The sequence below is a fragment of the Lepidochelys kempii genome, chromosome 6 (genome assembly GCF_965140265.1).
Source record: "Lepidochelys kempii isolate rLepKem1 chromosome 6, rLepKem1.hap2, whole genome shotgun sequence".
In the NCBI taxonomy this organism is placed as follows: domain Eukaryota; kingdom Metazoa; phylum Chordata; order Testudines; family Cheloniidae; genus Lepidochelys; species Lepidochelys kempii.
In genome coordinates, this window is record NC_133261.1 from 19295644 (window position 1) to 19308457 (window position 12814).

Sequence of the window (12814 nt, forward strand, 5' to 3'; positions counted from 1 at the left end):
TGATGCTAAAACGTTGCACTAAGATACACACTCACTGTATGTTGCCAAATGTTAAAAAATGACAAGTCAGGCTGCAAAGAGTCTTAAACTGAGCATAGTCATGTTACTGTCTTAAAATTCGTGAGATTTTTTTTAAGGAATACACTGAATTCCTTTAATTTGGCTTCTGGTTTTTCAGACTTTAGGGTTCATGTTCAGGCTGTCTCTGCAACCATTAGAATAGAAACTTAGCTTTTTTTTAAAAAAAAATGGAGAGTCTTCCTTAGTCATATGACTCTGGGAGCTAGGACTTCCAGAAAAACAAGAAATATCAAGAGATTTGTGATAAAACCTCAAGATGGCAACATTGTCATATATCACAACATGATTCTCTGGTGTAACAGGGATCTCAGGGGCCTGCCTGAGAATGGTAGAGGGCATGGGAGTCCATTGTTCCTGAGGTCAGAAGCAGGAATAACCTGATTTTTCTTTCTAACAAAATGATGTGTAAAATAAAGGGTTTTCAGTCCTGATTTAACTGTAAATCTGAATACAAACTTAATCCTGGCGCTGCTCATGGCCCTCCATACATTCTCCCATCAACTCAAATTGAGGCTGGGTTTTAGAATGTAGTTGTGTGTGCATCTGTTGGCAAATAATCATGTCGACTGGGTTTTGATGTACTTCTATATTAACAATATGTAATCTGAGACACTAGAAAGTTATTCTAGTGCAGAACTCCAGATGAACACCATGAATGCTCTTATTATTCTAATTGCATAGAATTTTGCCTTTGAAATGTCTGAAGACTTTCAAATATACTGGAAATGGCACATGATATTTCAAAAATGTTTGGGAGGTGCCACCCTTCACCCCTCACCTCCAGGCAACCCTACCTGGATTTTGTTTTGCCTCTTCATAGCTTTCACATGATTGTTTGGGTCTGGTCTGGTCAGTAGTCAGAGCTTTTTAATTTTCCTGACACACTTAAACAAATTACACAATGTGTAAAATTCATCAGTAGTACTGACACTAATTTTTAAACGGTGATTATTAAGTAGTTCTACTTTAAAAACCACAACCATATAAAAGAGAGGCTGTGTCCAATCCAAAAAGCACTTTTCTAAGACCAAACCCCCTCCCCCCCCCACAAAAAAAAAAACCCACAAGACAATGATCACAGTTCTCTGAAAGAGAAAGGAGGCTCTTGTAGTTAAAGTCCTGGCTCTACCATTCTATCTTTTTGGATCTCAATTTTCCATGTGAAAAATTGGAATAATTATACTTTCTTCCCCCATCCTTTGTCTTTTTGGTCCCATATAACAGGGTGATGCTATAGTTAAGGTTTAGACCAGGTTATTTTATTTCGCTATTTTACTGGATAGTTCCAGGGAATAGTCAGTTGCCCTTTGACCGCAGGTCAGTTTGAACGCCTACTTGTGGAGACAATTGGAAAAGGCAGGATAGCAGATTGCCAAAATGTGTGTCTGGGGAGATTGTTATTTTGGGGAAATGTAATGAAAGGATTATTGTTAAAAAATTAGTTACATGAATGCTTGCTGGCAGAGAGGAGCATTTTAGGGGTGCATGAGTGGGGGGAAGAAGCATGAGAGGGATTTGGGGCTGCATTGAGGGGAGGGGGATAAAAGTGGATGGGTGGTAGGGGAGGTGAGGGGGAAGGATATATAAGGTAAGTAGCAAGGTGCTTGGGGAGAATGGGGGGAATGGTGCCTGTCAGACCCACATTTTCCCCTTCTGTGTGTGCCAGGATCTGGGGTGTCTGACCTCTATCCCTACCTCTCTCATGTGAGCCAGCTTTTGGAAGGGTTGCATTTCTAAGGGTGACTGAGTCCCGCTCCCTTCGTGTATGCCAGGATCAGGGGAAGTCCTGCCCCTCTGGGTGGGCAGCGTAGAACAAGCATGCTCAGAGCAAGCACCAAGAACACATGGCTGAGACTGAGGTGAGAAGCCGGGCACAAGTACACTTGACCAGGCCGGACTAACCTTTTGTGGGTCCAACACCAAACATATTTGTGGGCCCCCATGGAGGCAATGGGCATGGGCTGTGGGGGTCGGTCTCTGGAGTGAGGGGCTGGCTGGGGGCAATGGGGCACAGCGCAGTGGGGGCAGTTCTGCTCCACACAGCCCAGCGTAAGGGCACTGTTTACAAACCAGCAGCCGCCAGATGCACACTGGCCTGCCTGGCCCTGCGCTGCCAGCATACCCCTCCCCTCAGGGGTGAGCCCGTGCCTCACCACACGCCCCCCCCCACCCAGAGACCCTACACACAGACCTGCTATGGCTAGCACCCCCATGCTAAGAGACCCCCCCCAGACTGCTCCCACCACAACTGCACTGCACCCTGCACACCACGGCCCCCCACCCTCAGCACCCTCACACTCCGACTGGCTGGAGCCAGCCCCTTGGGGGCAGGACCATCAGCCAGGCCGGAGCAGGACTAGGGCTTGTGCAGGCTGGGCTACCTCAGGACCCACTTGCCTGGTGGGGCCCGGCTGAGCCCTCCATGCTGCCCTCCCCCCATACACAAATGGGCTGAGACCGGCCCAGACTTTGCACCGCTCCCAGGCGGCTCGGCCCCGGGGAGGCGGGCAGGGCCCCACAGGTGGCAGGCAGCAGAGCTCGGAGCCAGAACTGCACTGCGGAGCGGGGAGACCCCTTGGATGTGACCCCCAAGAGCTCACCCTGCCCAGCCGCATCCATCCGCCCTCCGGCCAGCCCACATAGCTGAGCCTGCTGTTGGGCAGTGAGCCCCCTACAGGTGAGTGGGACCTGCTGGGTGGGAGCTGCTCACACAGCAATGCCTGGGCGCTGGACTGCCCTGGGCAAGGGGCCAGACCCGGCCATGTGGATGAGTTAGACAGGTCTGTAATGGGCCCCTTCCCAGTGTGAGAATGGCAGACATTGTAAACCCGGTACTGTGCTTGTCCCATATCATAAATTGTCTCGCACTGGTGGGGCAGGAAGGGACACCCACTGACACGAATGGACCAGTTCACACATCTTAGAGCCTTTGTTTCAGGCTGTGTCCATCTCCATGGGGAGAACATCTCATTGAGATTAATGGGGTGCTTAACACTTCTCTGAGTCCGTAAGACTGAAGTTTGAAACTCACCCTGGGCAGAGATCTCAAGAATTTACTTTCAACATTTTGGAAAAGTCTGCCTCTGTTGAGGGTTTTTTTTTTGTTTGTGGTTATTATTTTGGAGAAATGTCATCTAAGCACAGCAGAATATTCAGAAGGCACTGATACTATTGTTGAAAAGAAAACAAATTACATGTGACTGCTCGCTGCGGGGGGGGAGGGAAGGCTGATTAAGGGTGCAAGAGCAGGTAGTAATACAGGAAGGCGAGTTTGGGTCTGCAGCAAAGGATGGGGGTACTATGGGGAGGGGGACATATGGGAACAGGAGTGGGGAAGAGGCTTTGGTGGGCTCAGGTAAGAGGGGGTAGGGATTGCAGGAGTGGGAGAGGAGAAGATGGGAGGGGTTGGAGAATGTGAGTGGCAGCAGAAGAAGTTGGGGGTTTAGGAGTGAGGGGGCCTGTCAGCCCTGAAATCTCACCTTTTGTGTGTGTGCAGGGGAGCCCTACCCCTTTGCAGCGGCCTGAGCACCTCTCCTTGCCCATTGGATATTCTGGGACCTGGGGGTGGGGGGGGGCTGCTCCTCTGGGGGATCTGAGCTCTTCTCCCTGCACCTTTGGTGTCTGACTTAGTAGAAAGAACAGGAGTATTTGTGGCACCTTAGAGACTAACAAATTTATTTGAGCCTAAGCTTTCGTGGGCTAAAACCCACTTCATTGGATGCATGCAGTGGAAAATACAGTATAAATCTGTATAAATACAGTAAATCTGAAACCTGACTTAATAGAATGACTGCAGTTTGTGAAGGCTTTATACTGAACTACCATCTAATCTGAGAATTGGGCTCTGCACCTCCAGGGTGAGGCACAGTGGCATGAAAATGCCTGTGTGCTCCTGTTCTGAGAATAATTAGGACATCAGTCTCCAGGCCTGGCAAACTATTAAGTGGAATTTTGCAATTCTTAATGTTTAAAGTGCGCTGTTCAAATGAAGGTGTTTTTGTCTGGTTGGTTTTTTATTTATTTTTGTCTGTTTTGAAGTTTGACATAAAATGTAGGTTTCAGGGGAAAAACATACCCCTATCGGAGCCTGGCTGCTGCTGGCGATGGAGCAGTGAAGTGTATCCCCAGGACTTGGGGTGCAGTGTGCTCCACCATCCCACCGCAGCCCAGGAGGCAGGGATAAGGGGTCCCCGGGGGTCTGTGGGGAAGTTTAGAGGCTGGGTCCCACTCACCACCCTCACAGTGCACGCTGCCTGGGCAACTCTGCACACACAGCCCAGGAAGGGCAGGAGGAGCCCATGAGAAAGGGACAGAGAGAAGACAATGAAGCTGTCTTGCAAGGGGGAGGGGGAGGGAGGGCTCTCAGTTCAGCATGGCTGGGGGAAGGATGACCTCGAACATCCTGGTAGCCACAGGCATTGACTTTATTTTTTCCTCCAAAGGGGCCCACCCTGGCAAGTGATCAGTGGCCATCCCTGGGGCCCGGAACCATTATAGCTGGTGGCTGCTGAGCACCCTCCATTTTTTTTCTGTGGGTGCTTGAGTACCAAAGCACCCATGGAGTTGATGCCTGTGCTGGGAGCTGTCTCCCACTTGTCAGCTTTGCTCCCTGCTTCAGAGAACTCTGCAGAGCAGTGCGGAGGAGACAGAGACAGAGCTACCACTGCAGGAGGCTATGGGGAGTTTTGGGGCTGGATCCCACTCGCTGCCCTAGCAGTGAATTATGCCCAGGCGCCCCTGCACACACAGCCCAGGGAGTGCAGGGGGGCCAGAGACCGGAGCGGGGACCAAGTGGCTGTCTTGTAGGGAGGGGCAACTGCCAGGGTGTCAGGGGTCATCCTCCCCCAGCCATGCTGAGCCAGGAGCTCTGCCCTCCCTGGGGCTGTTTGTGCAGGGGCATCTGGGCAGCATGCACCAAAATCTGGCTGTGCTCTTGGGACCAGGAAGCAGCTCTCCTTGCAAAAAACCTTCTTCTGATCAGTCTCCACTGAAAACCCTGCAGGCTCTCTGACAGTGTGCTGGCAGACCGCTGTTCAGCAGATAATGGGTTAACGCTGATCTGAGCTGCTGCGGTTTGCAAAGGGCGATGTGGCTTCTGTTTGTAACAGAGTGCAACAGACTGCACCACCCATTGTCCACACAGACAGGCCTAAGGAAGTTGCCCCAAGGAACTCTGGGATACATCTGGAGGACTTCTGGGACCTGAGTCAAATCGGCCACATGCACACAGGTAAGCAATAGGGCTTGGACTATAGGTCCCACTTAACACGGGCTCAGACCTGCCAGCCCTGCAGGGTCCTGGACCATAGGTTCGAGCCCTAGGTTAACACAAGTGGTGTGGGGATGCAAGGGAGATAAGGCTTGAGCCTGGGCTTAGATTGATGTGTAGATATACCCTTAGTAATAAACCTGTCAATAGCTTACTATAGGTTTGGCTGCCAGCATCTTTGGTGTGAGATCTATGATACAAATCAACTCCAGTGAGTGACGTGTCTCTTGGGAGCTGTCCACGCTCCTAATTCCCCCCCAGACAGCTTGATAGTCCTGGTCTAAAGAAAGGGATGTGCTAGTGTAACCCACCCTTACCCAGCATGGCTGTGTCTCCCTCTAGTGGCTGGACCACATGAAAGAGTCGTGCTAAAATCACTAGAGTTTGCAATACTGACAGTTCTCCACCTCGACCTGAAAACACGATGAAAGGCAAAAACTCACAAATTTTCCCTAACTACAACTGGTCACCATCTCCTATTACTGCCAACAAGGTTGAAGCCAGCAATATGGCTACCATTTCCCTACATTTCATCTGCTCGTGGAAGTGAGGCTGCCCTTGATAAAGCTGGCTGCCACCTCCGACTGTTTTCAATGAGATGGAAGCCATGCCCACAGGCAAAATGTCTGCCACTCTTGTTTGGGGGCTAGATGGGACATAAGGACTGTGAAGATCTCTAAGGACAGTGCTAAAAGTAGATGGAGCAAGTGAGAGGGAGCAGGGCAATGGGGGGGAGACGGAGGCAGATTTAGGGGTGCAGGAAAATGGGCTGCAGGGTGATGTGGGGGACAGCAGGGAGCGGATTGCAGGGGGGTCTGGAGGAAGTGGAGTAGTATTTGGGGGGTGGAGTGCGGTCTAGTTTCTGGCGGAGACGTGGTGGTTGGGAGATCAGCGAAGTGCTGCTTCTTGGAAAAGGCTAAACAAATCCCATAGCATGTTTACAGGGACTTTGTCGCTTATACCCTTATAAGAATAAGTTTCAAGTTCTTTAATATGCATATCTGTAACTCATCAACCCTAAAAAGTAGTATAAGGTCTATGTGCGAGTGTGAATCGTGATTCATTAATTAGGTCAGTGGTTCTCCAACTATTTACAATCCAGCCCTTCTTTTATCCAAAGAAATAAACATGGAGGGGAGAAAGTCAAGACAGTGATTGGAAAGGGATAGAAGTTCCTCTGCGTTATGGATGAGGAGAAATTAAATGCAGTCTCCATCTGAACAGCCAGGGAGAGGCATGAATTTCTGTGTACATTAAAGACGGACTGATTTTTCAACCTGATATTATCTCACAAATGTTGGCAAAGGAGTAGAGTGGAGTTAAAAAGAAAAAAGACTTAAAAGACACAGATTGTTTTTACAATCACATGATTTTGGTGGGGTCTAACTCATAATTTTTCATGTCTTCATGTTGGCAATACTGGGTTGTTGGGGATTTCTTTTGTCTTAAAATAATTCTGTCTGTGACATCAAAATATGCTGCATCTGGGATTTGCTAAAATCCACCAGACTCTGTCCTCAACTGCACGAAGTTCACACTCAGCGCTAATGAGGAGACTGGAGAAACTGGTTATAAGCCACCTCTGCACTCCCCTGATCCTGGGCCAGGTGAGAGACAGTACGGCCTCTGGTCTAACACAGAGGAACCTCAGGGCTGCGTCTGCCCTAAGTTATCCCCTATGCTGTGCCAGCCTAGGATAGGTGGAGCACCAAGCACTCTGCCCTGAACATAAACCTCCATGCTCCTCCACACCCCCTACATGGAGGCAGGGCGATGTGGGGAGTCAGTGATACAGAGTTAGCTGTACCTGCTTTCTACGACCTGAGGATTGCCCTGAGTCAGGGGGATCCTTGGCTGTCCCTTTAGGGCAGCTGCCCAGCTGCTTTCCCTGCTCAACAGGGGCTGAAGCCTGAGCCAACTACGTGCACTGTAGGCTATTGTGGTCATGGTACACTGAGTTTAACTCATAATATCACAGTGATACCAGGCACGCACTAAAGGGACCCAGCTGTTACTTACCCCAGTCTCTGCAGTTTGCAGTTTGGATGTTTCAGCCCCTCACACAGCTGCCGCATTCCTGAATACTCCAGTTTGTTCTGCCTTAGATCTAGGTATGTCAGGGTCTGGCTGGCGCAGAGAACAGAGGAGAGATCCCCACAACATGCAGCACTGAGACCACAATCGCACAGCCTGCAGGAGACAGATATATACAGAGTAAAATGACTTGTGTATGCCCCATTCTCTGCATCTCCCCTCACTAAGAACCATGTGTATCTCCAAAGGGATTCTTAATTCAGAAACAGTGGCTAGGAATAATGTTATCTACTTATTTTGACTGAAATAATCATAAAACGATGCCAAGTGAAAGTTGCATCCCTTTAACATATAATTAACTATATGAAACCCCCGTATGTCAAGAGAATATTAAGGATGCAAGATTAAGCACCCAAAAGTTAGGAACTGCCAAGCTTTAGGCTGTCTAGGCAACCTTAATTTAGCTCCTTTCTATGTGTGCATTTTGATATAGTCTGGGCAGGGAATTCTTGTTGCTGCTGGGGCTGGGGGTGGGGAGAAGTGGTATGGAGCTCTCCCTCCTCCCCCATACCTCTCCTGCTGTCCATCCGCCTTCCTGCCAACTTCCACCTGCTCTGGAGCTGCTGCGGAATCATTGCCTTTCTTCTTTGCAAGTGCATTGTGGTGCATGTGTCCCCCCTCAGACTTCCCTCTCCTTTCTCCCCTCAGTTTGCATTAGAGGACTGGTGGGCCTCCTTCTCTTTCCTCTGCCTGCCCAGCAGTCCCTTCCACTCCCCGCTCCACACACACACAACGTCCCCCTTGCGGTTCGCTGCCCCTCTCTCATGTGGTCCACCTTGTGATCCACTTTCTCCCATGTTGCGTTGCCTGTTTCCCCTGCCCTTCCCAGCCAGACCCCTCGCTACTTGTTGCCCTTTGCCCCACCCAGCCCCACTTGCCCACACTCATGTGTGCCTGTGTTTTCCCCCCATTTTGTTTGATTTCTACTCAACTGTATTCCCCCCCCCCCGCCGCCCACATACCCCTTCACTCCCAGTGCGACTGGAGAAGCAGACCCCACCACACATACTGTTTAGAACAATCCCCCTCAGCTCTTCATTTATTGGATTAATTCCCCACTTAAACTTTGCTCCCTCCTTACGCTTCTGTGATCTAGTGGGGAGAAGATATTAGCTTTCCCCCAGCCCCTTCCTTATATATCCCTCTCAAGTGGCTTTTCCTGTCACCTGTCCTCAATGGGAGAGCCCGCCCCAGCCTTGGGCAAGGCTTCTGCTGTGGTGTCTTGGTCCACGGCGGGAAGCCTGGGACTGAGGGAGGGGAATCCCCAACCACTGTTCACACACCCCCTAGGCTCTCTCCCCTTTCTGCCCCTACGGCTACCATCAACACCTCTGTCACCACCATCGTCACTCCTTCTGGGGCAGCAGCAGAAGGCACAGCCAGGGACTCTGCTGCCAAACCCACCACCACCCAGGGAGCCCCTCAATCAGGAAGAAGGGCCAGGGCAGAAAAGAGGGAAAGAGCCCTGCCCAGAAGGCTCCTGCCGCTGTGGTGTTGGCTGCAATTGCTGCAGCCCGGCTATCAGCTGCGGCTCCCCGTCCCGCTGACATCCCTTCCCCAGTGCTGCTGGAGGGCAATGGGGTGTCTGTGGACTTGGTGATTCTGCAGACTTCTCAGCTCCTAACCTGCCACGGGACAAGCTGTAATTGTTCCTGAAAGACTCACAAGGATCCAGGAGGAAGGAGCAGCTCACTCTCTAGCATTGGGAGGATTTTGATCTTGTCTTCCACAGTGTGACAGTCTTATTGGGGGAGGATGAAGGGAGCAAAGGGCAGTGCTCTGCAGCCTACCAGTGGGCCTGCAACTTCCATGACTCCCTAGTCACCTTTGGGATCGAGCACAGGTTGCTGTGTGGTTCTGAGGGAACAGGCAGCACCACCAGCTGTGAGGATCTTCAGCTCCGGTAATGATATCTACACCATCACACTCTCAACATCAGGGGCTGTAGTGTGAGTCTCCACAGGTGCCAGGTACTGTCCTACCTTCGCAAAGGGGGTGGATACTCTTTGATCTTCCTGCAGGAGTCTCAATCCGAATCAGCTGTCAAAGCCAGCTGGTAGCTGGAATGGGGGTGCACGGTGTATACCAGACAGATCACTGAGTTTTTGGGATGGATGGTGACCCTGTTTTCATCAAAATTTTGCCAGCTCACCTGCTGGATCACTGCATCCAGGTGTAGCATCTGATCCTCAATCCTGGGTAGGGACTTTAACATTATCCTTGATGCGTGCATCCTCACTGGCAGATAGACTTGTCAGGCCCCCACAGACACCCTCAGGCAGATCATCGACCATCCTTCCCTGGTCGAAGTCTGGCACAATCACCGCCTGGATGATTCCACCACTGTGACCTGTGTCCAGGTGGAGGAGTCTCATTCATGGCACTCCTGCTTGGACCGTATCTATGTCTCCTGTTTTACCATCTTGCAGGCCAACTCCTCTGGACAGCCCCGTTCTCGAGTCACCACATGGTGGCTGTGATGGTTGTTTTAACACTTGAGTGGCCAGTGCTCGCCTACTAGCATTTTAACAAGATCCTGCTGGAGGGGTAGACTTTATAGCTTCCTTCTGGGAGTTCTGGCTGGTGGGGGAAGGGGCAGGAGAATGCCTTTTTCTCAGCGCTGAGGTGCTGAGACATGGGGAAGATGCACGTTGGGCTTTTCCATCATGTCTACACCCTGGTGGCCAGTTAAATGAGGGATAGGATAATAGAGCAGTCAGAGAGGGAGGTTTTGGAGCTGGATTGGTGCATGACTGTTTGCCCCAGGGATCCATAGCTCTGCAGGGAGTGTCAGGAAAAGCAGGATAAGGTCTAGGCCATCAACAACAGGCCCAAGGCACTTTTGTTTGGTCAAGTTCCTAGCTCCTTTGAGAGATGGATTGCAGCTCATGCTTCATCTGTGCCTGGAGAAGAGGGGTGTCACCAGCCACCTGGAGGAGGACAACACCCCTCTCATGGATCTGGTGGAGATGCAGGGAAGGGCAAAGGCTTTCTACACCAACCTTCTCCCTGGTTCCAACCAATGCTCACGCATGCAGGGTCCTGTTGGATGAACTCCCTCTGGTCAGTGTAGGCAACCAGAACCAGCTGATGCTTCCTCTCACTCTGGCCAAGTGTTCAGAAACCCTCCCTGTGATGCCCATAAACCAGTCTCCAACCATCGACAGGCTGACCATGGAGTTCTACTGAATGTTCTGAGACGTCCTTGGCCTGGACCTTGCTATCATCTGGCCAAGTCCCTGGGGAGCAAGGTGCTCCCCCTGTCATGAAGGAGGGCCATGTTTGCTCTGCTGCAGAAGAATGGGGACCTCCATGATCTGAAGAATTGGCACCCAGTTTCCCTGCTCAGCACGGAGTATAAGGTCATAGCAAAGGCCATCTCGCTGCAGCTGATGTCCATGCTGGTGAACGTGATCAACCCTGACCAGACCTACATTGTCCAGAGCCAGACCATCCTCAGCAACCTTTAGCTGCTCCAGGACCTTCTCCACCTCCACAAGTTGGACCCATGGATGGTTGTGTTGGTGTATGCTGATGACTTACTCCTTGTGGCGCAGGACCTGGGAGACCTGGTAAAGGTGGAAGCTTGTTCAGGCATTGATTCAGCAGCCTCCTCTGCTCAGGTCAACTCCCGTGACCTGATAGTCAGGGACATGTGGCTCGTTCTCACCTCCACTCCATGCCATCCCGTGGGGAGAAGCTCTGCTGCTCTATCTCTGTGTTTAACCTCTCTGCCACTTGTGGGACTGGGTAGAGAGCCCTTTCCCCTTCCCCTCCCCCTCCCCGCTATGCTGTGCAAACCTGATTGGCTGGGGGATGGGTGCCTGTCCGAAATGACACAGAATTCACTACAGACCACCTGGGAGGGTTAGAGCCAAGGAACAGACAAGGGGTAGGATGAGGAACAAGCCCAGGAAAATTTGGAGAGAGAAGAAAGGAAGAGATGAGCAGCAGAAGGAGCAGCAGCCTTGAGCTGGGGAGATAGAGTCTGAAGCAGGAGCTGCTTTGAGGAAAGCCAGATGCTGCACTGGTGTTTGCAAAAGGGGACTCTTACAGACACACAGCTTGGAGCCAACAGGACAGCTGAGCCCACACAGCAAGACCCACCATTCTGAGCTCAGAGCACATGCTAGCATCAGAGTGCGTGGACAGGTTGGACTGACCCAACCAGGTGGCGTTCAGGGTGTTGCATGGGTACAGGACAGAGAGTCTGTGTGTGTCTAGCCAGGCATGAGGGAGGGCTCTGTGCTGTATGCTGTGCCAAAGGCAAGGGAGTCTGTGTAACTCCTGCTACAGAGCCTAGCCAGGTGGAGATGGTATTCCTGGCTTTGCCCGTCTAAGATAAAAGTGTTTTTCTATTGTTAAGTGTTGTGACTCAGACCCCGTAGGAGGGATGGCTGGTGTTTATACAGAGACACATGGCTGGTACCTGTGACCCTTTCTCAACTCTGGGAATCCCCCGCCTGACACATCAATCTTCCTGCACTGGAGAACTGGATTGATCTGGAGGCTAGGGTGTCTGACCAGCTGTGGACATGGATGGGGCTGCTCCAGAGCCTTTCACTTCAGGAGAGGGCACTGCTGACCAACCAACTAATTCTGTCCATGCTCTGGCACCTGTTTAACACCTGAGCCTGCCGGGAAAGCACTGGGTGTCTGAGCCTCCCATTGGGAGAGGGCAGGCAAGGCCTAGTTTTCATCCTCAGCCAGGCCCACATGTTCCACATTCAAGCTCTGCAGAGACTCCTTTATGGTGCTCGTAGTCTGGCATGAGGTGTGCTGGTGCACGCATTCCTCCGCCGCTTCTGAGGGCTCTGGTGTGACTGGAAGCTCTTTTATATCCATCCAAGAAGTCTCCCTTGAGACTTGTCCTAGCTGCTGGTCCAAGTAGGACCTGGGAGTTATTTTCAGCAACCTGGTACATAGCAATCACCAAGGGGGAAGACCTCAGGTGGTATAGTCCCCCTTGGTGCACCAGAGGATGGTCCTGGCTGGTGTCACCAGAATTGAAGACCTCCTGAACTCTTGTGAGAGGGACTGGGTGGGCCCTCTGGCGTTTGGCCAGAGCATGGGGTTGACCACCCCGAGCATCTCGCATTGTGTGCTCCAGGAGGTGTGGGCTGCCTTGCCCCCTGCGTCTCTTGTGTATCTCACTACTCACCCCGGCCCTCCAGCGCTTGTCGTCAGGCCTCTCCCCGGGGAGCCTCCTCGGCTGCCTCCACAGGTTTTCTGAGCAGGATGAACACAATCCAGTGACTCCATCTCTGAGCTGTGTTCTGAGAACATCTCTACACACTCATGCTCCACACTTCGCCCTCCTGTCCCACCCTGACACCAAGTGGTGGGACCAGCTGCCACCTGTGGAGGGCA

The 12814-nt window shown here is 51.5% G+C and overlaps 1 protein-coding gene across 1 annotated transcript in view; it reads right to left on the reverse strand.

Moving 5' to 3' along the window:
• The window catches only part of LOC140913584 (NACHT, LRR and PYD domains-containing protein 12-like), a 182259-nt gene that overhangs the window by 20397 nt on the left and 149048 nt on the right, over window positions 1–12814 (reverse strand). The window contains exon 9 of the mRNA XM_073350311.1: window positions 7370–7540. Coding sequence (XP_073206412.1) covers window positions 7370–7540 — 171 coding nt within the window. The remainder of the gene's footprint in view (window positions 1–7369; window positions 7541–12814) is intronic.